General features: G+C 32.0%; 2 protein-coding genes across 2 annotated transcripts; one reads left to right on the top strand and one right to left on the bottom strand.

Annotated features, from left to right (window-relative positions):
- Positions 1-298: 298 nt before the first annotated feature.
- LOC135955647 (uncharacterized) lies at positions 299-988 on the top strand. Its single transcript, XM_065506006.1, has one exon. The coding sequence runs from the start codon at positions 299-301 to the stop codon at positions 986-988; it is 690 nt and encodes a 229-aa protein (XP_065362078.1).
- Positions 989-12,853: 11,865 nt separating this feature from the next.
- LOC135955224 (putative odorant receptor 69a) lies at positions 12,854-23,745 on the bottom strand. Its single transcript, XM_065505552.1, has 5 exons — positions 23,322-23,745; positions 18,885-19,317; positions 18,551-18,749; positions 13,099-13,254; positions 12,854-12,904 (listed from the first exon to the last, which is right to left on the bottom strand). Exons 1-5 carry the CDS (start codon positions 23,743-23,745, stop codon positions 12,854-12,856), a joined length of 1,263 nt encoding a protein of 420 aa, XP_065361624.1.
- Positions 23,746-27,850: the final 4,105 nt, after the last annotated feature.

Genomic DNA, 27,850 nt, shown 5'->3' on the forward strand with positions numbered 1-27,850 from the left:
ATACACATTTTAAAACTTTACATGGCGGTGTGCAGTTAATGCAAACGTATGTCATGTCCCACTATTGGATCATATCGGCCAGAACTATTGCGACATCAGTTAAAAGGAAATGTGTAATCTGCTTGAAGTATACCGCTAGAGATTCTCAGCAAATAATTGGCAATCTTCCAGCAGTACGCATACAGCCAGCAAGACCATTTAAGCATAGTGGGTTAGACTACGCCGGCCCTATTTCTATAAAACAATCAAATTTGCGAAGAAGTTCTACAAGTAAAGGTTATAATGACTTTTTGTGTGCATGTGCACAAAAGCTTTACATCTTGAAATTGTTTCAAGTCTCACTACAAATGCCTTCTTGGCTGCTTTTAGACGTTTCATCTCACGCAGAGGACCCTGTACCGATTTATACTCGGATTGCGGGACTACGTTCATAGGAGCTTCTAAAGAACTACAAGCTCTTCATCACCGTTCAGAAACCTCTTTGTCTGATGACCTTGCTGAAACGTTGCATAATGATGGAACAAATTGGCATTTTATACCACCTGCTTCACCTCATTTTGGAGGTTTATGGGAGGCAGGTGTAAAAGCAACAAAACATCATCTACGTCGTATAATGCGCGACCGTGTGCTTTCCTTCGAAGAACTATCAACACTTCTGTGCCAAATTGAGAGCTGCCTAAATTCGAGGCCACTATGCCCGCTTTCAAATGATCCATCTGATTTAAACGTGCTAACACCTGCCCATTTTTTGGTTGGTGAACCTACAACTTGTATACCGGATGAAGATTTGCTTGACACAAATATTGACCGCTTGACAAGATGGAAACAAGTCGAAAAATTAAAGCAACATTTTTGGCAGCGTTGGTCAAAGGAGTACCTTTGTCGATTACAATCGAGACCTAAATGGAATACTGTTAAACGAGAGGCACAGGTTGGTGATATGGTTTTACTGTTGCATGAGCACTTTCCCCAGGTTCGTGGCCACTAGCAAGAGTGGAGAAAGTACACCCAGGTTCAGATGGACATATTCGTGTGGTCACTCTGTATTGCAACAAAAAATACATAAAGCGTCCCATATCCAAAATATGTTTTCTTCCCAGTAATGATGACATCATAAACAATCCGGCTGGTTCAAATGGAAATTTTAGTACGATTTAAGAACAATTGTTCTTAGTGGGGGAGAAATGTATGGGATTTGTTCAACCCGTTTTATATTTGTTTGTCTATTATTGTTATTTTGTACTGATTCCGAACCCTGTTTGAACGTAACATTTAACGTAAAATTATTTGGTTATTTTTGTCTTCTCGCATTTCTTTTATGTACTTTGTAGTTTGTAGCTTTTCAATTTTATTAATCTTCATGTATTAAAAAACCTGATCGTTCAACGTAATAAAGCGAAAAAATACGAGTTCTCCTCCCCGGTGCATTTTAAGATTTAAATTTGTAACTTTTATTAAAATAAATTATTATTTTAAAATTAATAGAAAATCAAATCGTTTCATTGCTGAAATTCTCGTACAAGTGTTGTTAGCAATCGATCAATAAATTGTTACGAATTTTCACTAGCGATTTGAATTTAATGGTCTGTAGCAACTGCCAGTAACATTCATCGTATTTATAAACATTTCCATCAGTAGAAGCTTCTACTTATCAACAATATTGATAGCATGCGATTGTTGGCATTGTTTGAAAGTATCGCAACACTGATTGTTTAAGCTGCGAACATTAACTTCGAAAGCTTTAGAATTCGAATATAGTAGTTGTCCGTTAAGATCATTGTAGAAGATTCACGAAAGATGCCGTGTGTATAAATAGTGGCAGAGGTTGCAGTCATGAATGAGTTTATTATAAGCGCTGTTAGATTTAGCATCAACTGTCTTATACATTATAAAGTGTAATTTAAGTATGAGTGTGTGTATTTCTGCGAATTTATAAACGTGTATAAAAACACTGAGTGACTATTTGAATTGTTGTTGTACATTTGAATAAATAAAGAGTAGCTACAAAATTTAAACTAAGTGCAACCAAAAGTATCCGGTTTATTTAAAGGAAATAAACCAACGTTTTAAAAAGGTTAAATGCTGATATTCATGATTTTTAGATTAATTATGTAGCCAATATTAAAACTTATATTTTTGGCAAATATGGGAGGTATTTTATATATTAGCATACCAAATTTCAAAACAACTACGACAACTCCTTGTATTTTTGTCGCCTTCATTTTTTGTTTACAAAATTACTTAATTTGGTCGGTTAAGGTGGTAGTTCCCTGCGCAACAGTCAAGTAGAGTTGAAAGGCCCCTTTCTGACAAGACCACACCAATCGTCTGATGTAGTGGCATTTACATCGTAATGTATGTTTCCATCATGATTTAAAAGTGATAGAAGATAGATACCAAGGTCGCTGGGATGAACATATCGAGCCCTTAGCGCCAAATTATCGTAAGCGACATTTTCTAAATTTTTTTTTATTACAAAAATTAAAATTTTATAGACCGACTGATGTTTTAGCGTTCATAGAATATCAAAATTGTTAATAACTTCAAAATTATAGGGGGTAAGATTTTATTGTAAGTCAATGTTTACATTTTACAGTAAACGAATTTTATAGTAAGCGACACATAGTGGCATAGAAAAAAAGAGGTAAATAAATCTGTAACTTCTAAATGGTTAAATTGGTTTGAATGAAATTTCACATGCGCAAAGAAAAAGTGTTGTTGAGTTTAAGTTCTGAACGTGGACCTCATGGGCCTACCAGGGGAGCGACCAAGGGTCCTCAAAGTAGGACACCTCGGGTATGTTACATTTTTAAAACGATCCTATTTCTTTCTTTGTGTTCCCATTTCAAGAAAATTATATATATGGAATCTCCTCATCGAACACTACAAAAAGCCTTGTCGTAGGTATAAATTATCTGTTAAACCTTAGGAGATATTCGTATTTTAAAATTAAATGTTAAAAATGTTTACCCACCCTACTCGAGTTTTTGATAACAGCGGATTCAAGTATTTCCCGATTTTCTTCAATTTTCCTTTATTGGACTAACAACAGATGTATGTGTCAAATAGAAAAATAAAATTGTTCAAAAATAATGACTAAGTCCAAATGTATATTAATTTGAATTCAAAAAATTTTAAAAATGCGATTTTCGCTAATATTATGGGAAAAAAGTACTTTTTTTCTTTTTATGTTATCGCAAACAACTTCTAAGACGATGTATAAGGAATTTATACTTTTTGAAAAGCCAACTTTTCATCACATATTTTAAATGAAATGAAAAAAAAATTAAAAATGTTTGTTACCGAGGGGACCAGGTCTATTCAAAAACTACCTATTTTTTGTGTAAAATTAAAATTTAGGGCAAAAATTCTCAAATCGCATATTCGGTATCAAAATATAGTAACCGATTTTAGATGGGCCAATATTCTTTCAATAATTTAGTAAAGAATTTCGATAACTCCGACCCTGGTATGGATATTATAGCCAAAAAAATAAAAATTTCCATTTTTGGGATTTTCCAACACTTTTTTGGGAATTGCGAGATTGCTGATAATAAATTTCAAAATTCGTTTTTATTTTTCCATTTTAAATAGAAAATTTTATATAACTGTGAAATTTCATTAAAAACTATTCACTAAATAACTAAATAACAAAATTTTTTTGTCATATTTTTCAATAAAGGGTTTTAAGAATTTTTAATTGTCAAAAGTTATAAATATTTATAAATATAAATTATATTATATCGCATCATAACATTTTTAATTCTATGTATAAATTTCAAAACAATCGAAAAAAACTTCTGTAAAATTTGTATTTTGTCGCTTAAGATAATTTGGCGCTAAGGGCTCGATATGATGGCAGATTACTGTTGGAGTAGCACACGGAAGTGTCCTAAGGGCCTCCATAGTAGAAAATATAAAACAAGAAGCTTCTAGCCTGTAAATAATTTAATTTTTTTCCTTTTCTCTACTTTAACTTAAAAATATATAATTTTATTAAACAATACTTTATCAAATAAAGTACAAAATAACGTCCAACATAAATTAGCAAATGAACATAATCATAAGACGTTTGAAATATTTTTGCATATTTTTACAACTTCATGTCCTTCTACAGCATAGATCCCTTAATGCACTTTATTTCATGTTTTAAGTACAAAAAGCAATTCGTCCATTATTACAGCTATTGTAAGTAATATAACAAATATTTTCTGTATTACTCTCTAGTTAGTTTTTGTGCGTAAATTGTCCTTTTGTATTCATAAATTCTGTTCATTGTATGAGCGCCATCATGCTGGTTTAAATTCAAAATGTGTCCCATTAGAGCTTCATTTAATCTTGTATAAATCCTCTGACAAAGCAATTTCTATTCGCCCAAATCTTTTACAAGTCATAATTTTATAAGTTTTCTTTTGCTTTCATAGTTGCTGAATTATTTTTTATTTTTTTTCCCATTTGTGGTGTGTCTTCTATTCTGTTTGTTGAACAGTGATGTAAAAGTATAGAGTAGTTTGATTTTGCCAGCAAATATCTCCATAATGTTTCAGATTATACATAATCTTTATTAACAAACTAAGCAAAATACTTGCAATGAATGAGCCTGTTTTAAGATTAATTAGGTAGGTGTGATTTTAGTATTCCTCCCACTTATATAAAGAAACATTCGATTATTCTATAATATATATCACTACAAACTTGCAGTCTTAATCACGTTGGCCAACTGTAACTTCTGTCTTTAGTTTTCAAGTCTCTGTAGATTTTCAAATGTCATAGTTATTCCTACATCAAAGGTGTCCTTTCAGGTTAAGTATTTTTTTATTTTTTTTTTTCATTTCGTTCTTTCGTGCATGCAAAATGTCTACAAGAATATTTTGCAATCACAACTCTTTGGAAACTAACGAAAAGTTTTCATATTGTTCTAGTAGTTCTTAATTTCCTTTTGCTATTTTTCCAATTTTTTTTTCTTGTTTTATTTCTAAATACTTGATACACATGGTCGCCTACATTTTTCCTGCCTACCATGTTTCCAACCATTTTGAATTCGTTTCTTTCTAAGTGTCAGAGCTTGTTTGTTGATTGCATGTCAGTAAACTGCATGACTGGCTGAATGAAGGTAGACATAAAACAAATATAAACTTGTAGACATGAACTGGCCCTGTTTAATCTTGTTGCCATTATTAATTAAGATACTTGATTTCTTTTTGGGCAAGTTTTTGTTTCCTTGATATTGATTGAAATTAACACAGCAACAGTGGATAGTTATGTTATTGTTGTATAATTTATGTGCACCTGAATGATTTTCAGTATTCCGAATCTTTTAAATGGAAATTTATGCCAATGTCTGCTAAAAATGCTAATGTTTAGCATAAAAGAATTTTTATTGTGAAAAGATTTAATAGTAAAAAAAAATGTATTTTAAAGACTAATAAATCAGGTATTTTTGGACTGCTGTGATATTTCACAGTAATATTAAGAGTGTCTAACTACTGGTTTGTTTACAAATAAAAAGTTATTATCAAAATTTATAAATAAATCTTAAATTTTGGGCAAATACTGAGAAATAAAGGTAATCAGCCTAACCATAAAAGACATTTTAAAGTTAATTTTTGTTAAAGTCGATTTTATTTTAAAACATTTTAAAAATTATTTTAAAACTTTCTCCAACTCATACATACAAACAAATGAAAATATTTTTTTTAATTGAATAAATAAAAGAAATTTCAAAAACTTAAAAGAACAAAATGTACATAAAAGTTCAAAACAAGAAGTTTATTTTTAAATAATAAAACAATATTTTAAATTATATTTGAAATTTGTTTTATGGTACGAAATTTAAAATAATAGTCAACTTTATGGATTCGACTTTAAAGCTTCTGTGGTTAGGCTGATTATTTTAAAAATTAAACATGTACAATATATGAAACTTATTTTTGTTAAGTTTTATTTGGATTCCAAAATTTGTATGAGATTTATGTTCATTAAAGTGATTTTCGGACCTTAACCCTCCCTTAGTCGCAATAATTTTCAATCGAGACTAGTCGAATGTATCAAATTAATATCAATAAAAAAAGGCGCGTTTCAAAAATAATCTCTTCACTTTTTATTTCGAAAACATAAAAACAATATTAAATGCAATTTATTTAAAAGAGTAATACAAAAAAAATTGCAGTAAAAATATTATTTTATCAAAAAATTGCTTAACATTTAGGGTGACTAAAAAAATTTACAAAAAAATATGTTTGCCTGTATCAACCAGATCAGTTGCGAGTAACGCAGGGTTAAATGGAAGTTATGATCTATTAAATACCGATCGTCATTAAATGAATTCGTGTGATTTATGTCTATATTTGATTTCCAATATTTTTAAGAAAGCGGTGACCATTTATGGACCAATCTCCGTGCTATATGATTCTCAATTAATTTTTCAAATATTTCCACAAATATATATGCGAAAGTGTGTTTGATTCAGCTATATCAATTCTTACATATTCACCACGAACATATACGGTTTTTCTACAACTTGACAAACATTTTTATAAATAAACATATTTCCTAACTTTTATATAATTTTATTTTTATTACTAGAAAATATTCGAACCAAATTTCATATTTTTAGTTCCACTTGTGTACGCCATATCATGTTATTAACAGGGCATGTTCGCTGATAAAAAAATTCCTATTTCTGGACGGCATTTGTATGGGGGCTAGGGAAAAATGTGCTCAGAAAGAGCTTCTGAGTCGATCAGTATACAGGAGGGTGTTGACTAATTTTTTTGCGCACTAGAAACCTTAAAATATCCGATCGACTTAAGGTAGGGTCACACACGGCAAATATTTGCTCAAAAAAGCGTAGCCATTTTTTTTAGCACAAATTTGTTTGACGTGTTTATTCTTACAGGTGTTTTGAAAGATGAAACAGCATCAAATAAAATAAAACTAAATTTTTTGTTTTGAATCATCCTAAGTAAAATAAGTTTTTGAAATAAATAAATGAATTCAAATGTATTTTATTTAGTGGTTACGTCTTTTTCGTCAAATATTTGTCATGTGTGACCATACCATTAGAATCACTTTCTAAGTCGATTAAATTCAACATAAATAACTTTCATATACACATAAATAACACAACCAAATTTCATGGCGATCGGTCCAAAATTAGTCATAGCTCCCATATAAGGCTCATTTCCGAAAATCACTTTAACGAGCATAAATCTCTTAAAAATGTTGGTATACATATAAAATTCAACACAAATAAATTTCATATAGACATAAATAACATGATCTAATTTCATGGCGATCGGTCCATAATTAATCATAGATCCCATCCGAAAATCATTCACGAAAATAAATTATTGAAATTTTACTTAGTTTAGGCTAAATATTATATGGTCGGGCTTGAAATGGAAAAACTTTTTTGATCGCGTTGATTTAGGCAACGATACGCTCTCAGAATGATATTGCACTTACTTTATCAGGAATTGCAGCTATGTTGTTGGAAAGCGGTCCAACTGTTCATTCAGCACTCAAGTTGCCATTGAATATGCAATTCAGTGAAAATCCAACATGCTACATTTTCAAGAACAGTGCGGATGAGTGTACAATGATGCATAAAAAGTCTTTGGAGGCATCATTAGACAAAACGTTGCCACACCGGTTTGGTGTGGCGATGATTCTGTTGGCAGGTGATTTTCGGCAAACAATGTCATGGTCAACGCCGAAATCCAGGCTGGCATTTATCCGACTACATTCAATTTCCCGTCGCTTTCTGTTAGTTCACCGAATCTAAATCCGAACTCATCCGAAAGGTGTTTCCAAACATTTCTCAAAATTATAAAAGGTTGATCTGTAAAACACTGATGTCGACGAATTGAATTTTAAGATCTGGAGAAGTATTTTCCTAACAATTGCTGAGCATTGGTCTTTGCCAGTTTACCGAATCAAAATCCGAACTCATCCGCAAGATGTTTTTGCAAACATTGCACAAAATAGGTTGAGCGAACGTTTATGTGAAAAATATTGATGTCTACGAATTGAATTTTAAGAATTAAAGTGAAATTATTGTCGAATTGATGACGTACAAATCGATGAATTCTGTTACTTGATTTGAGTTGACTGGTTTGTTGATAAAATAATACAAAAACAAGAGAGCTATATTCGGCTGTGCCGAATCGTATATACCCTTTACCATATCGAGCCCTTAGCGCCAAATTATCGTAAGCGACATTTTCTAAATTTTTTTTTATTTATTGCAATAATTAAAATTTTATGGACCGACTGATGTTTTAGCGTTCTCAGAATATCAAAATTGTTAATAACTTCAAAATTATATAAGATTTTATCGTAAGTCAATGTTTACCTTTTACAGTAAACAATTACAAATATAAAATCTTTTCATCTCCTTATAGCTTAGGAGATATTCGCATTTGAAAATTAATTTTTCAATATTTTTACCCAACCTACTCCAGTTTTTTGATAACAGCGTTTCCAAATATTTTCCGATTTTCTCCAGTTTTCCTTCATTGGACTTACAACATACGTATGTGTCAAACTGAAAAAGAACTGTTTCAAAATAATGACTAAGTCCAAAGTTATATGCATTTGATTTAAAAAAATTTTAAAAAGCCTATTTTTCGCTAATTTTTTGGGAAAAAAAAACTGTTTTTCTTTTTAAGTTATCACAAAAAATTTCTAAGAGGATGTATAAGGAATTTATACTTTCTGAAAGCTAAGTTTTCATAAAATATTTTAAATGAAAAAAATTTAAAAAGTTGTAGTTACCGAAGGGACCAGGTCTATTCAAAAAACACCAATTTTTTTATGTAAAATTAAACTTTAGGCAAAAATTCTCAAATCGCATATTCGATATCAAAATATAGTAACCGATTTTAGATGGCCCAATATGCTTTTAATTATTTTGTAAAGGGTTCCGATAACCCCGACCCTAGTATGGATATTATAGCCAAAAAACTAAAAATTTCCATTTTTGGGATTTTTCAACACTTTTTTGCGAATTGCGAGATTGCTGATAATAAATTTCAATTAATAAAATAACAATTTTATTTCAATTCAAAAAATTTGTATCTATGAAAAAATTAAATTCCATGAATTTTTAATTGTCAAAAGTTATAAATATTTTAGAAAAATAGACAAATATTCTTACAGGTGTTTTGAAAGATGAAACAGCATCAAATAAAATAAAACTAAATTTTTTGTTTTGAATCATCCTAAGTAAAATAAGTTTTTGAAATAAATAAATGAATTCAAATGTATTTTATTTAGTGGTTACGTCTTTTTCGTCAAATATTTGTCATGTGTGACCATACCATTAGAATCACTTTCTAAGTCGATTAAATTCAACATAAATAACTTTCATATACACATAAATAACACAACCAAATTTCATGGCGATCGGTCCAAAATTAGTCATAGCTCCCATATAAGGCTCATTTCCGAAAATCACTTTAACGAGCATAAATCTCTTAAAAATGTTGGTATACATATAAAATTCAACACAAATAAATTTCATATAGACATAAATAACATGATCTAATTTCATGGCGATCGGTCCATAATTAATCATAGATCCCATCCGAAAATCATTCACGAAAATAAATTATTGAAATTTTACTTAGTTTAGGCTAAATATTATATGGTCGGGCTTGAAATGGAAAAACTTTTTTGATCGCGTTGATTTAGGCAACGATACGCTCTCAGAATGATATTGCACTTACTTTATCAGGAATTGCAGCTATGTTGTTGGAAAGCGGTCCAACTGTTCATTCAGCACTCAAGTTGCCATTGAATATGCAATTCAGTGAAAATCCAACATGCTACATTTTCAAGAACAGTGCGGATGAGTGTACAATGATGCATAAAAAGTCTTTGGAGGCATCATTAGACAAAACGTTGCCACACCGGTTTGGTGTGGCGATGATTCTGTTGGCAGGTGATTTTCGGCAAACAATGTCATGGTCAACGCCGAAATCCAGGCTGGCATTTATCCGACTACATTCAATTTCCCGTCGCTTTCTGTTAGTTCACCGAATCTAAATCCGAACTCATCCGAAAGGTGTTTCCAAACATTTCTCAAAATTATAAAAGGTTGATCTGTAAAACACTGATGTCGACGAATTGAATTTTAAGATCTGGAGAAGTATTTTCCTAACAATTGCTGAGCATTGGTCTTTGCCAGTTTACCGAATCAAAATCCGAACTCATCCGCAAGATGTTTTTGCAAACATTGCACAAAATAGGTTGAGCGAACGTTTATGTGAAAAATATTGATGTCTACGAATTGAATTTTAAGAATTAAAGTGAAATTATTGTCGAATTGATGACGTACAAATCGATGAATTCTGTTACTTGATTTGAGTTGACTGGTTTGTTGATAAAATAATACAAAAACAAGAGAGCTATATTCGGCTGTGCCGAATCGTATATACCCTTTACCATATCGAGCCCTTAGCGCCAAATTATCGTAAGCGACATTTTCTAAATTTTTTTTTATTTATTGCAATAATTAAAATTTTATGGACCGACTGATGTTTTAGCGTTCTCAGAATATCAAAATTGTTAATAACTTCAAAATTATATAAGATTTTATCGTAAGTCAATGTTTACCTTTTACAGTAAACAATTACAAATATAAAATCTTTTCATCTCCTTATAGCTTAGGAGATATTCGCATTTGAAAATTAATTTTTCAATATTTTTACCCAACCTACTCCAGTTTTTTGATAACAGCGTTTCCAAATATTTTCCGATTTTCTCCAGTTTTCCTTCATTGGACTTACAACATACGTATGTGTCAAACTGAAAAAGAACTGTTTCAAAATAATGACTAAGTCCAAAGTTATATGCATTTGATTTAAAAAAATTTTAAAAAGCCTATTTTTCGCTAATTTTTTGGGAAAAAAAAACTGTTTTTCTTTTTAAGTTATCACAAAAAATTTCTAAGAGGATGTATAAGGAATTTATACTTTCTGAAAGCTAAGTTTTCATAAAATATTTTAAATGAAAAAAATTTAAAAAGTTGTAGTTACCGAAGGGACCAGGTCTATTCAAAAAACACCAATTTTTTTATGTAAAATTAAACTTTAGGCAAAAATTCTCAAATCGCATATTCGATATCAAAATATAGTAACCGATTTTAGATGGCCCAATATGCTTTTAATTATTTTGTAAAGGGTTCCGATAACCCCGACCCTAGTATGGATATTATAGCCAAAAAACTAAAAATTTCCATTTTTGGGATTTTTCAACACTTTTTTGCGAATTGCGAGATTGCTGATAATAAATTTCAATTAATAAAATAACAATTTTATTTCAATTCAAAAAATTTGTATCTATGAAAAAATTAAATTCCATGAATTTTTAATTGTCAAAAGTTATAAATATTTTAGAAAAATAGACAAATATCTTGAACGAAATTATATTATATCGCATCATAACATTTTTAATTCTATGTATAAATTTCAAAATAATCGAAAAAACCTTCTCCTGTAAAATTTGTGTTTTGTCGCTTACGATAATTTGGCGCAAGGGCCAAATCAAAATAAAAATTTTAAATATTTTTAAGTAAACAAAATTTATTTTTTTGCCAAAGATGTTTTTTCACTACTTTGGAAAAAAAAAATTGTTTGGATTGTTTTTTAAATTTATTTTTTTTTGTTTTTTCATTTTTTTAATATTTAGCGAAAAAAAACTTTTGGTGAAAAAAAAAATTCGGGTTAAAGCATATTTCTTCCGATTCTGACCCATTGTAGGTCCAACTTACTATGGTCTTATACACGTCATTGCAAAGGTCTTTGAAATATCTATCATCAAATATCCATATTGTCTATATTATTGATCCAGATATAGGTAAAAAAATAAGTCAAAAACCGAGGTTGTCCTGGTTTTTTCCTTATATCTCAGCCATTTGTGGACCGATTTTCTAGATTTTAAACAGCAACTGAAGAATTCTTGAGATATTGATGTATGAATCGTGTATGTAAGTTATTTGGGGGCTTCGGAAAGTTGATTTCAACAGACAGGCATGGCTTAATCGACTCCGCTATCTATAAGGATCCAGAATATATATACTTTATAGGGTCGGAAATGAAAAATGTAGAAATTACAAACGGAATTACAAACTTATATACCCTTCTCACGAAGGTGATTATTAACTATATATTTTCAAATGGAATTTGCTTACTATTAAAATGTAACTACAAACTGTTTTCCACCTCTACTGACAATTTTTAAATTCTTGAATTAATACTCTCTTGTTGATCAAGTGCAGTAACTAAAATATTTTTAAACTTATATTAAAATAACCATTATATGTGTTCGACAACAAAATATCAGTAAAGTTGTCATAACAATGCCGAATCATGTTTTTTCTGTGGGTGTGGGAACAAAAATAATATTTTTGGAATCTTCTTTAAGCAAAAACCAGTCTAATTTAAAGTGAAAACAATTTTAGTAATGGGTAACAAATTCATAATAATTTATCAGCAGTAAACAGTATTTATTATTCATAAGTTGAAATATAATTTAAAAAATTTACCAAAAACAGTCATTGGTGTACCATTGTACATTTCTGGACCGAAATGTTTCAAACAAAAGTACCATTGTACCATCTTTGCCATTCCAGTTGCCACTTTTTCTGCTGCTGAACTTAATTAGTAAAACACACATCCTAATTTATTACCAGAAACACAAAACAGCAAATAATATCATTATTTATTAACTTAATCAGATTCAATATATAAATAAACAAATTATTTGTACATATATATTAATAAATAATGATACGTAAACATTGAAATCTTAAATAAATATTGACAAATTCAAAGAATATACACATTTTTTAGCCCACGGCGCTTACAAACGTAAACAATTGATATGAAAGTTTTAAAATCTGTGAAAAAGAAAAGAAAAACAAAATTAAATTGAATTGAATGGAAAACAACAAAAAAAAATAGCATAAAAAATATCTTGATTAATGGAGAAATTTTAAACCTCTTCAAAATAAGAAAATCAGCAAAAATATAACTGACATGGAAATAGCTATACAAGCATATTTAAACAGGAAAAAAACCATAGCATACTTACCGCCATAAATGTTGGCATAGAAACCGTGGCAAACTTATAGGCACGCAATACATTTGACTCACAAGAGCGCATCATGAAGAAGAGTATCATGCGACGATAGGAGATATCACCGTCATACCAATTATTGTAAAAGGCAGAGGGCATCAACTCATCACTCTGTGATGAAGGCAAAACAAAGGAATAAAAAATGTAGTAGAAATAAAATAAAAAAGGGAATAAGAGAAGTCGAAATATGATATTGAAAAAAATGTATGGCTTAAAATTAATGATATTTTATGGTTTCACATCTAATAATAAATACAAATTGTTTTCCTCAGTCACTCTATGAAATGCGAAACGAACAAAATAGATATGCTGAGTTTATTATTTAAAATGTAACTCAGTGCGATTAAAGCAAATGCAAAAAAAGTACTCAAAGCAGTAGACAAGTTAAGATATATTTTGAATTTTCGATACTTAGGAATACCAAATGCTTAAAATTTGTGCAAATCGTATAGCATTTAGGAGTTGCAGATCTATTTGAAGTTTTAGGTAAAAATGTTCCCTAGTAGGTTTAAAAATTAGTTTAAGTGAAAATTTACAAAAAAAAACAGGCTTTGATAAAAACACAACCAAATCATGGAATATCAGGGAAAGAAGAGCAGCTGAAACCGCTGAAGAACGCGAATCACGTCTTCAGGAAAATAACAAAAGGGCATCTACATCTAGAGCCGCAGAATCGGAAAGATAACGCAGTGCAACTTCATCGAAAACTGCAGAGACACCCCAACAGGATATTGGATGACTACAAGCCAATCGCTCCCGAATGGCTCTATTAAGAGAAAGAAACGATTTAAAATTGGTGGCATTTCATTACAATAAGGATGATGACTACAGGAATCACAAGGAGGTACTGATTGGTGCAATGAACAAGGAATCCCCGGGAATGTGATGTTCGAACTGTAAAGTTGTTCTGTCTCCAATTATTGAGAGACCTGAGCCGATTGTAAGTTACATTTCCTACACCACTCCGAAATATCCGAAAGTACAACTCATGCTTTTAAATGACGTCCTTCGAGGCAACTAATATAGAAAGCAACGTCGGTATCATGCCCACCTTTAAAGTTTAAGGATAAATGTTCCACAGAATTGGATCGTTGCTCCCGTTTCTCAGTGATGATGCGAAGTTCCTTCAAATTTATTTCACTGGAAATGAAGCCACAGAAACCGAACACCGTTGCGCAATCAGTACTGAAGTCAGACGGGAAATTTTATACGTGGACATCACCTAATGGCAACACATGCAATCAGATTGATCATATATGCCTGAGTAGAAGATGTAGAAGCTCCTTAATGGATGTCAGAAACAGAAGAGGTACTAACATTCATCACAGGCGAAATCAATCATATGAGAAAACTACACCAGGCGATAAACTGTCTCACCAATCGAAAGTGTAACAGGAACCAACCAGTCGCTGATCGCAGTGGTGCGCTATTAACAAACAATGATGGGTCACCTCCGATTCAACTTCTAATGACAACGAAATTGAAAACAACTGCCCTGCAGAAAATATTCCATGAATATCAAGCAGACCCCCCCCCCTAGTATAAGTGAGATAAAGGAGGCCATCGGGAAGTTAAGAAATAACTTGACGAAGACGGAATACCAGCTGAAATTCTTCGGGTTGTCAGCTGAACTTCTACGAACACACACATCACCAGTATGGGAGGAGGAAAGGCTACCTCCATCTTGGAAGAATGGCATCATCGTTAAGTTACGAAAAAGCTTCAAATTAAAATGGAGAACATTCTAAGCGATGAACAGGCAGGTAGGTTTCCAGCCAAACAGAAGCTGCGTAGACCAGGCCAACACTCTAAGCATTATAATATAACAATCTCCAGAATGGCATACTCCTCTATACATACTGTTTGTAGATTTCAAGAAATCCTTTGATACCATCAGATGGACTGCCATATAGAAAGCATTGAGAAGAAATGGAGTACCCCAGAAAATAACCCAAATCATCAGAGCTATGTACGAGGATGCAGAACTATCAGTTCTTCAAAACTACAATTTCACACGAACGCTGGAGTAAAACAAGGATGTCCCCTATCACCTCTGCTATTCATTATAGTGCTGGATGACATCATGAGCGAAGTCTGTTCAGAGAGAAGAGGAATAACATGAAGCCTCTCACGCCAACTCGAGGATTTGGAGGAGGATTATGCGGTGAAGATATTTGTCTACTCTCGCATAAGATCTCTAACATGCAAGCAAAGATAGATGATTTGAAAAGATTAGCACGCAATGTTGGCCTTGAGATAAATATCCAGAAACCGAAAGCTATGAGGATCAAAAACGTTAGCACCAATAACATCATGCTACAAGGCCAACCAGTTGAATATCTATTCAGTACAGTATCAACAAATGGCGGCGCTGAAACATGCGTAAATAACAGACTCAATAAAGCGAGAGCGGCATAAGGAAGACTACAACCAATATCTAGATGAACCAAGCTTAGAATATTCAACGCATGTGTAAAGTCTTATGTGTTGTACGGAAGTAAAACAAAGTTAGTATCGAACACCATCACGCAAAAACTACAGGTATTCATTAACAAGTGCCTCAGAATCATATGCAGAATATTCTGGCCTACCAACCTCAGCAATACGGATCTCTGGAACCTCACTAACGAGGAACCCAAACTAACACAGGAAATGGAGGTGGATCGGCTATACTATCAGAAAGAATCCTGACTGTATAACAAGGATGGCTCCAGAGTGGAACCCTCAAGGTTCAAGAAGCCGTGGTCGGCCAAATACTTCACGGAGACGCACGATTAGTGTTTATAAAAACAGACTTTTTAAAAAAAACCGGTTTGTCGGTTAACCGAAAGTTGGCCTTTTTGGAAAACCGGTTTTTCGGTCAATCGACTTCGAAAAATCCGGTTAACCGACATAAATGTGAAGAAAAATGAAAATAAAATGTCTAATTCTGTATTTGTATAAATTTTCTTATTATTTTATTAAGAAAATTTATACAAATTTTTAAACCCTACCCCACCATAGTGGGGAGGGTATAATGCGTTTGTGCAGATGTTTGTAACGCCAAAAAATATTAAAGTATACCGATCGACTTAGAATCACTTTCTGAGTCGATTAAACGATGTCCGTCTGGCTGGTCGGCTGGCTGGCTGTGTATGTAAACCTTGTGCGCAGAGTACAGGTCGCAATTTTTAATATATTTCGATCAAATTTGGTACATATTATTTTTTCGGGCCAAGGACCAAACCTATTGAAACTGGCTGAAATTGGTCCATTATTTCACCTAGCCCCCATACAAATGTCCTTCCGAAATTGGGCTTTGTCGGTCATAAATGTTTAATTTATATATGTATCTCCACAAATTCCGCTCCAAATAAGTTTTATATACACAAAATTCATGGCACCAAATTTTGTTACGATCGGCCCATAATTAGTCATAGCTCCCATATAGACACGCTTCTGAAAATCGCTTTAACATGCATAAATCTCTTAAAAATTTTGGTATATACACAAAATTCAACATAAATAACTTTCATATAGACATAAATGACACTACGTAATTTCATAGTGATCGGTCCATAATTGGTCATAGCTCCCATATAAGGCCCACTTCCGAAAATCACTCAAAAATATAAATTATTGAAATTTGAAAAGAAAAATGATTTTGCTCATTTACTTAGTGTCGGGCTTGACTGACTATACTTTCTTACTTGTTTAGTATGAAAAAGTGCAATATTTTTGATGGATGGAATTTTAAAGTGGCGTATTTTTGAATCTAATTGCGATATTGACTTTTTGTAAGACCAAAAATTAACTTATCTAAACAAAAAATTTGTTCGGAATAAATGTGAATCAAATTGGTCCTAATATTTGCAATCCTATTAAAATTTTGATACAAATTTTAGTTTTAGAAACTCAATATGTAATATTTAATAATTGGAGCTAAAATCATAAAAATGGTACTTTTTACAATTTCGACAATGGTGTTCACATTTCCTTCTGGGCTGGGAAAATACTTTGGGAATAAATAAGAAACACATCAGGGTTTCTAAAACTGCTTCCTGTTTTTTGATCACAGCTTTGGAATTTTTGAACATGTGGCCCAAATTTGAAATTTTGATAAACAAAAAATAGGTCAAATTACGAAGGGCGTAGGGGCGACATACTCAAAAAATTGGACATCTTTTTACACAGAAGCGTTCCTCGTAAAGATACCTTATAGAAAAATATAAAATCCTTATATGTTCTTAAATAAAGTTTATTTTTAATAATAAAAGAGTTAAGTCACCTTTTCGCCCAAAAAACAGCAAAAATCAACTATTTGTTTCAATATCTAAATTGAAAATCGTTTATTTTTGGATCCATAACTGATATTGCTCTGAAATCTTTTGTAGGTTATTCGTAATTTAGTTATCTAACCAACAAAAGAAAATAGAGTCCATTTGGTCCAAAAGTCCGACATATATTTTTAAAAAAGGGGACCAAGGTATGGCAATATTTAAAAATTTCAATTTTGAAATGCCTATAACTCGGAAAATATAAGAGATAAATAGCACACCCAAGCATTTTTCAAGACCTAGCGCTTTTCAAAAATATAAAAAACTTTGAAATCGGATGGGAAACAAAAAATTGTACATGTCGAAGGTACCCTACTTTGAGCACCCATAGCGCCGCCCCTGGATCATTTGTAGGTCCCATTTTCATAACTTAAACTCAAATACTCCTTGGCTACTCAAATTTTATTGCGATGGGATGAAATGCCAGATTTATTTCCAAATAAATTTGATTCTACCTCACTGTGCGGAAACAACTGCAACAAATCGACTAAGATGAAGATGCTTTGTGGAAGCCATTTGCTCCCAAGAGGGGTAATGGAGACAAAACAAAAACTAATTAAAAAAAACTAATTTCATTTCATAATTTAGTAACTTCCTAGAAAATTAAAATTTTCAAAATCGCGACTAATGAAGTAATCTGAAAATAAATATTAGAAAATAGGCTACGAAATATATTTTTAAGAAATAATTAAACAAATATGTGACCAAAAACCGAATTTCCTCTAAATTGGCCCACAACTTAAACCAAAAAAGGTACAACCATTAAAAATTTACTTTTAATTCACATTCAGCATTTTTTTACAATTTATTAATTTTATTTATTAACAATTTATTTTTTGCTACTTTGACACAATATCGAAACTTTAAATAAAATGTGCAACCTCTAAAAGTTATCCCAATTAGCTCAAATACATAAATACATCCAAGAACTATTTTCTGTGAAATTTTAAAAGCAAACAACATCAGAAAAGTGAAATAATAATGTTTGAGAATAATTTTTATATTACCCTAAAGCCTGAAAATAAGTCGTTTACTATCAATCTAAATATAAATACTCGTATAATACTAAATTGTTTATTCTGTATACCTACCGATGTGGTAAATTCGCTGCCATTATAACAAATAAAGAAATTAAATACCAAAAAGGACAACAAACCCACGGAATACTTAAAAGTGTGAGACATACTTATCATCACCATGGAGAAAGCCATTAAACAAATTGCTACAGATGATGTAATAAAATTCACCAGAAATGATATATTAAAAATAATATTTATTTCTTTAGAAAATCTAGAAAGAAGAAATTAAAAACTGTGTTATTTCTTGTACATACTTAACTATTATAATTTATTTGATGGAAATTGTAACATCCATTGCTTGACAACAAAGCAGCTAGCTACTCTTTTCAATTAAGTACTTACTTACCTCAACAGTTTTATATGATAGATTATTAATATCTTTAGCTCCTCATTTGCCTTGGCAGATGCGGCATTCAAACTCCTCAAGGCATTTCGCAAATAATCGAAATGCATTTGCATTTGTGTGATGAAGAAACACAACATAAATTCACCCGCCATTATGAAGGACACTCCTGTCAGCGACGATTGCAATTGACACAAGTATGCAGCCGTAAAATTCCACCAAGTTTTTGAGTTTTCTTTTGTTTGCCATGGATACCAGGTGTTCGATTGATACAGATACATAATGTGTTGGTCGGCGGCAAAATGTTCATAGATAATTTCCAAAAAGGGCAGAGAGTTGTAGAAACAAAAGGCGAATATGAAAAATATCATTGTGCGTTTCATTAAATTCCCCGAAATTTTTGCAAAATATTGAACGCGATATAAAGCATTGGAATCTAAGGGAGAAAAAAGCGTAGGTGTTCTTAGTATGTTGGTGATGCACAGTGAGGCAGAATCAAACAATTTTTTTGGCAAATAAATCTGCAATTTCTAAATGTTTGGAGCGACGCTGTGGACACCCCACGGATTTCCCCTTGAAGTACACCTCAGACATGCAAAGTAATGTTTACAAATATACAATCTCTGTTTTGTTATCTATCTATTTTATCTCTTATTATAACAAAATAAACAAGTCCAAACTAATTATGGACCAAGCGCCATAAAATTAGGTGGCATGACATCTGTATATGTGAAACCTATTTGTGTTGAATTTTATTTGAATACCAACATTTTTATGAAATCTATACCCATTAAAATCATTTTCGTAAGTGGGCATTATATGGGAGCTATGACTAATTATGGACCGATCATCACACAATTTGGTGAGGCGGGTGCGGCTTTTAAAAAACTTATTTTAGCCGAATTTGGTTTGGATATCTATATAACTAAGATGCTTATGAGAGCTTAACTATTTGCAGATAGGACAATCGTATGGGGGCTAGGAGAAATAATGTCCTTGGGACAATAGAAGAGCTTGTACCAAATTTTGTCAAATTATATTTGAATTTGCGACCTGTAGTTTGATAACTAGGGTTACATGGACGGACGGACGGCCATCGCTTAAATGACTCAGAAAGTGATCCTTAGCAGATTGGTATACTTTAAGGTGGGTGTTGGGCCAATATTTTTGCACATTACAAACATGAGCACTAATCCAAAATACCCTCCCCACTATGGTTATGTAGGGTATAAATATATGTCCAATTTTCAATAGGTGTCCTTAACCGATCCTTCAAATTCAAGCCATTTTATGTCGAAATTTAGTATTTAGCCTATTTGTTCCAAAATCTAAAGCCGGAAATCCCCAATGGAATGTAGTTCCACATACCCTAGTATGTTCTTAGTCAGCCATATAACCCATTTAACAGCATCGGTCCAAAGGTGGTCCAAAGGGGGCAAAAAAATGCTTTTGGGATTTTTGGTTTTCTTTTGGTACTATTTTTCTACAATATATTTTAGTATTTATCAATAATTAACTGTTTGGAATGCTTATGTAAAGTTTCTACAACAAAAAAAACCATTTTAGGACATTTTTCGGACAGACCTAAATACTTCCAGAGCATGATATTTCTATATTTTGTAATGTCACATTATTATATATTAAATTACATATCTAAAAATGGGTAAACACATTTCGGAAACCCAGCTTTGGGATTTGACAACAAAATGTCGATACAAAATATAATAAATTCGGAAGGGCCTATGGAAATCCCTATTAGCATATTTTAGTAGTTTTCTATTTTAGAGCAAAACCTGCTTAGATACGTTTCAAAAAAATATAAATTCTTTATAAATGCCCTAAAAAACTTTCTTTCTAGGAAACAAAGAATAGTAGCAGTTTTTCGGAAAAAAAACAAAAATTCAAGATTTTCTCAATTTTCAAAATCTATTAGTTTTGTACTCGTAAAAGGTATTGGTTTTAAAGTTTTTAATATTATTTGTTATTTATTGTTTAACTAACATGATACATTTTAATGAAATCGGTCATACATTGTGCTCGATATTATGAATAAAACTGGGCCAGGGTATTGAGAAATTTTGAAATTTGAATATTCAAATGCGTATAACTCCACAACTACAAAAGATGTGTAGTACATGCTACTATTCTTTTATTTATACGCCAAATCATGTTAAAATCGTTGATCTTTGCAAATCACAAAATATTCTCAATCATTTAAATATGTTGTATGTCTGAGTTGCATTGCTTTGAGGAGTCTATTGGGTCTGTCTTCAAAAAATAAACTCGAATACTCCTCTACTACAACTAAGTTGCACGCCAATCGGATCAGCCAGTTAGGAACGATTTATTACCAAAATATTTAGATTTTGCCCCGCTGTGCGCTATTTATTCTTATAAGGTTAATATGATTTGACTTAACCTCTGACATGTGAAAAGAAAAAATTTCACTTTACTAATCCCATTATGTCAATAATTGACAATATATCTGTAATTTGCAACAAATCTGGTAAAAAAATTGTATCAATTAATTTTAAACAAATTTCGTGAACTAACTCAATTTCTCAGGAAATTTACCAATTTTTCACTACTCATTTTCCAGGTTTTTTGGAACGCAAATTTTTTCACCAAAAAATGTGAAAAGGAATTCTTTTTTTATTGTTTTTCGTATCTAACCGCTGGACTTTGCGTATATCTGTCTATATCGGTGTATTTGTCGCAAACCACATTTGTATATTCTAATAAATAATAATAATATAATAATAAATGTTACGTTGCTTTTAATAAAAATTTTAAAATTTTTTAAAAATAATAAATTAATTTTGGTTTTAATCCGTTTACTTTTGAAGGGAATGTGGGCTCTTAAAATTTATAAATAACAATGTAATCCTGCCGTACGAATTAATTGTGGTTAGAGTAGTATGTTATGGTTAACCAGTTTTAATGAAATATATTTTCTAAAGCTCATTGAAACATATTTATGGAAAACTTTGATAACATTTTTAAAAATATTGATTTATTTTATAGAAAATTATAGCATATGAAAATATTTCGTAAAATATAAAAAATAATAGCAAAAGAAGAATTCAAAAATGCTAAATTTCCGAAGATTTAGTACACAATTCTTAACACATTTCATATTATCGTCCACAAATAAAACTAAATTTAAGGAGACCTTTTTCATATTAAAAATAATTTAATATAAACCGGTTAACCAGTTTTTTTGAAGACAAAAACTGTAACCGTTTAACCGTTTTTTTTAAAGACAATAATCAAAACCGGTTTTTTCAAAAACACATTTTGTCGGTTAAACCGGAAACCGGTTTTTTAAATTTGCCGGTTTTTTGGACACTCTAAACTGGTTAACCGGTTTATATTAAATTATAGAGTCCATCTCTGAGTCTGTTGATATAGTTTGTTTGATATTGAAAATGGGTAATATCGATCCATGATTTTACCTAGCCCCCTTTCAAATGTCCCCCATCCCGGAATACTATTTCAGCAGTCATCAATATATGGATTATGCGGCAATCCTGATAAAATGTTACACAAATTAGTTCTAAGTACTATGAACTTATACTGTTAAGTATGACGAAAATCGGGCAATATATGTCCCTATTCCACATACGAGGCCCCCTTTGAAAATGACTTGGACATTCATAATTCTCTTATAACAATTAATATCGTGATGAAATTGGACAGAAACAAGTTTTATTCGAACTTAAATCCTCTACAAACTTTTGTGAGGATTGGTCACATATCCATAGTGGATATACCGAATTCGGCTCAGCCGAATATAACACTTTTACTTGTTTACCCCTTGATTTTTAAAATCCAAAATCAAAACATAAACTCAACTACACCTCCACTATAGCTATGGAAAATGTTAATAAAAGCGAACTATTCGTTTAGCATTTTACATATTTATTTCCACATTTTTCAGTTCAACCACTGTGCATTATATTTTCCGTATGTGGCTATACTAGAGTTTCGTGTTCGGTTCGGAGGTGTTGAGAGCTCTTTTGAAAATGCTTTCTATTTTTTTGACTTTAAAAACATCACCATTCCATTTTATATCAACGGACAAGTTCTCCCGCTACTGTTTAATAACATTGGAAACAGTTTGATAGCAGATTCGCCAACTTTTTGTAGGACCAAATTAGTTTTTATTGAAAATATTTAATAATTTTAGTACCTACGCACTTTTACAAAGGTAACTTGATCAAAAAAAATCAAATAATACTTGGGTTAAAAGTTTTAATGAAAAACGTGTATTAATAATTTTACGATCTCAGTCCTTAAATACGTACAATACTTTGTCATCAACATAAAATCCTGACGCATGGTATGCTTCATTTTATACACTCTGCCTGCATACCGACTTACATTCAGACAATAACAAAATATATGTACGTATTCATATATGTTAAACAGTGTTCTTACCATGTTGCACATGTTCATGTGGAAATATTTCCTGTAATTCTTCCAACAATTTAGCTATACGTTTGCCATGCCAGAACATGATGAACATTTTGCAGGCAGCCACCAATGTTAAACCCATTATGCCACCAGTCTCGGATATTTGAGCAACCAGGGCAATTTGATATTCTGGCTCCATGTTAGCAGCGGTATACAAGTGCGCCGACTGGGGCGCAAGCAAATAGATAAACATGCCGATAGTCTGATAAATCAAGTTCGTTGCGCCAAATATAAACCAGAATTTGGTAATAAACCATTTGGCTGTACACCATGGTGAATGATGTTGTTTTGTCAATGCTCCGCTCCAGGTGAACGGTTGTATTGCAGACATTTTAAAGGCAATATTTGGATAATACATAAAGTCATAAAGCTGATAAGTCTTAGCCATGAGGAAAACTTTTATTTTTTTTTTTGGTTTGCTTTTACCTTTCAAGTTAACAAATTTTATTTATTTTATTTTTAAGTCTACTCGTTAACTACTTAAATGACTTTAAACATGGGCTTAAATAAACATTGCTCTTTTATCCAGTTTTCTTTATTCAGCAGCGCCATAGTCGTTGAAAGTCAATTAAGGTTTTGTGTGTTTAAAAATGGGTTGATTTTCTCAACCATCTTTTGATGGTTGATTGCTTACCAAGTTTTCTGTGTGTTTGCTTGTTTGGTTGTTTGTTGTTTGCCACCATGCCTGGTGTTTTCTCGATACACTTTTTTTAATTTTTAAGTCTTTTAGTCGTTTGTCATACGGTGTGTACGATTCCTTTGATTTCAAATTCACAAAACGAAAAATACTCTTACTAACAACAAAGAACGCAAACAAAAAAATAACTGAGCATTCACATGCTGTGTCAGAATTTCCATATATTTTCCCCAACCAGCATACTACTCAATTACCGTGAGTGTCTGCAAGCTGCCAAAAGAAACTTAAATGGCGTTTGTCACTTTTTTCTCATTCTTATTTTTACGTCGTTACCGCTATATATTAAGTATATGTAGTGTTATACGAGTATATATGACAGAGACAATGTACATGTTTGTAAATGTATAGACATTAGTTTGTAGGAGAACAGAGTGTTCTCGCAGAGAGTGTATAAATCGGTAATAATATATCACTTAGCATACCTTTGCCCATTCACACACTCATTCCGTGTATGTTTTTGTGATTTTAAACTTTAACTCATTAACAGCAAGTGGGTAGAAAAATACCCCAAAATTCTCCGTTTTCATGGATACATAAAGGAAGAATAGAACTACTCAAGAAAAAATTGGGCATGTAGAAAAATTCACCAAAAAAATCTATATAAATAAAAATCAAATGTCGGATGGATAGTACAACTTATGTTTTTACGCCCACTTTTTTCGATTTATCTAAAATCGGAAAACGGCTGCGCCGATATGGCTAATATTTTTTTTATTGTTCGTAGTATGTAATCCAATTTAAATTCTTATTGAAAGTAAAATTGACCACGGCCACTTTTTTCGATATTCTTAAATCGCATAACACCTGGACCATTTCGGGTATTTTTTTTTCAAATGTTCGCAATAGTCCACAAATGTTTTTTATAGAAAGAAAATATACACCCACTTATCAAATACATCTCCAAATATGTAACCAAACCCAACAGTTCTAGGAGACAGTACCGAACTAGTGATTTTACCGATCATTTAGGGTGGGGGCTAGTTACTTCAATAGCCACGTGACTAATCATTTTAACACTGGCATATCCTAAGCAGGGGGTCAATTAATCCTTTTGATTACAATGTGACTATCTGATAGCTGAACGAAAGAGTCAAAACTTCTGGTGGGTAAAATAAAGTGCAGTACAAAAAAAGTTTGAAGTGACTTCACCATAGGTTACTAAGAGACACTAAAGTGAGTATTGACTTCATGCTGTTACATGGGATATCGTATACTTAAGCAAAAATAAAAATAAACTGTATGAGAATTATATCAACACAATTTGTATAAAACTAGTTTGTACGAATTACTCACAAAATGTTTAAAGTGACTACACTCCAGATTACTTAGAGACACTTAAGTGTCAATTGTCTTCACGCTAAATTACTTGGGATGTATAAAGTAACCAATTGTCTACTCTCTGCACTACAAAGTGCACACACGTGTCAAATGACCAAAAAATATATAAATTGGAGTCAGCTAACTGATAAGACATTAATGACAATTACTGTCTTTAAGGGATACATTGACTACTTGCTTAACTGCTGGGAAGGCAGTGATATGGATGAGTTAGTGTGGAGAATTCCAACGATGAAGTCACTCAATTTCAAATGGGTCATTTATGAAAGACATCCAACTGTTGTTCATTTAGCCGTACATCAGGAGAATGGTCAAAGAGTATACTTTACTGTGGAGAATGTATTACAACGAGTTGATCGACCGCCATCTACAACATTGATCAGATTTTTTGAAATGTGTCGGAAAGATGACTTTGCCCGAGCGTTGCTATACTCCGAAGTGCCATGATATTTGCAATTAATCGTCAAGGAAATTTCAAAGGCGGTAACAAGGAAATCCAGTTCCAGTTTTCCCCCATTTTTTCCCACCGACGAATTAGGTCGCATTTACACAGTCCGTCATGGTGGCGGCATGGTGTAGAGGTTAAAGTGCTAGCCTACAAAACCTAGCACCCCAGGTTCGATCTCTGGCAGAGGACGAAAAATTGTCTTCATGGTTTTCGAGTTTTTAAAAATTAACCCCCTCTATACAATCCATCCAAGAGGAAGAAAAATTTTGTTTTTACTTTTTTTAGAATAACTCCAGGGACTCCAAATTTGTATCTACGGTAAAGTTAAATAACTCTTGTGAACATATCAATGCATTCTAAATGTGTCTAGTCACACTAATTATTAATCGGCATTATTTAATCGGCTCAGGTGTTCGGAATGGGGATCGGTGGGTGGACACATTTAAGTCACATATTTAAAAAAAAAAATCGCCAAAAAGACATTTAGAATCCGAATGAGCTGAAATTTAAAATGTATATAGTCCTTGAGAAGATCTACAAAAAATACGCTTATATGTGTATGTTCTCTCTTTTAGTTCAAGAGATATTTAGGTTTAATTTTTATACCTTACACCGCCATAGTGGGGAGGGTATTATGCGTTTGTGCAGATGTTTGTAACGCCCAAAAATATTAGTCTAACACCCACCTTAAAGTATACCGATCTACTTAGAATCACTTTCTGAGTCGATTAAACAATGTCCGTCCGTCCCTCTGGTTGGCTGACTGGTTGTCCATGTAAACCTTGTGCGCAGAGTACACGTCGCAATTTTGAAGATATTTCGATCAAATTTGGTACATATTATTTTTTCGGCCCAAGGACCAAGCCTATTGAAACTGGCTGAAATCGGTCCATTATTTCACCTAGCCCCCATACAAATGTCCTTCCGAAATTGGACTTTATCTGTCATAAATATTTAATTTATAAATAAGCTAAATAACGTCCAAAAAAAACACAAACTTAATTCATTTCACTAAAATGTCAATCTTCAAGTCATAAGGTTTCCACCGATATCAAAAACTTATATAAAAACCTTATATATACTCTTCAGAAGCTCCACAAACCTTGCCCACTTTCAAAAATGTTCCCGTTTTTTCATATCTTGCATCAAGTCGGTCTTGCGTGATCAATGTTGGGTAACGTCAAAAAAATAGTAAAAAACTAAAATTTTTAAGCTACAAAGTGATTTTTGTGAGCTATTTAGAGTGTCTAGATATGTTCAGATTGCATTGATATATTTACAAGAGTTGATCAACTTTACCGTAGCTACAACTTTGTTTAATATTGTTAGTGGAAAATTAGGAGTGCCTGGAAGTTATTATAAAAAATGGGAAAAAAAATTTTTTCTTACAATATTTTTTAAAAAAAAACTGCACGACAAAGTTTTTTTTTTGGAAAAATTTGTTAACAAAAATTGTTTGGCAGACTATTATCTATATTATCTATATATATAAAAATGGATGTTTGTATGTGTGTATGTATGTATGTATGTTCCGAATGAACTCAAAAACGGCTGGACCGATTTTGATGAAATTTTCAGGGAATCTTCAGAATAGTCTAGCGGGTAACACTGTAAGGTCAGATTTTTGATTTTCGGTCTGTGGGCGGAGGGGCGTGGCATTATCAAATTTTTACATTATACCGCTAATGCCATCTATATATATAAAAAACGGCTCCACCGATTTTGATGAAATTTTCAGGGAATCTTCAGAATATCCCAGCGGGTAACACTGTATAGTCAGATTTTTGATATTCGGTCTGTGGGCGGAGGGGTGTGTAAAAATCTAATTTTTACATTATACCGCTAATGCCCTATCTACTTATATATATAAAAATGGATGTGTGTATATATGTTCCGTATGGACTCAAAAATGGCTGGACCTATTTTGATGATATTTTCACGGTGTCTTCAGAAAAGCCTATTAGGTAACAGTGTAAAGTCAGATTTTAATTTTCTGTGTAATAAACAATT

Source organism: Calliphora vicina, chromosome 3 (assembly GCF_958450345.1).
Source record: "Calliphora vicina chromosome 3, idCalVici1.1, whole genome shotgun sequence".
NCBI classification, from domain to species: Eukaryota; Metazoa; Arthropoda; class Insecta; order Diptera; family Calliphoridae; genus Calliphora; species Calliphora vicina.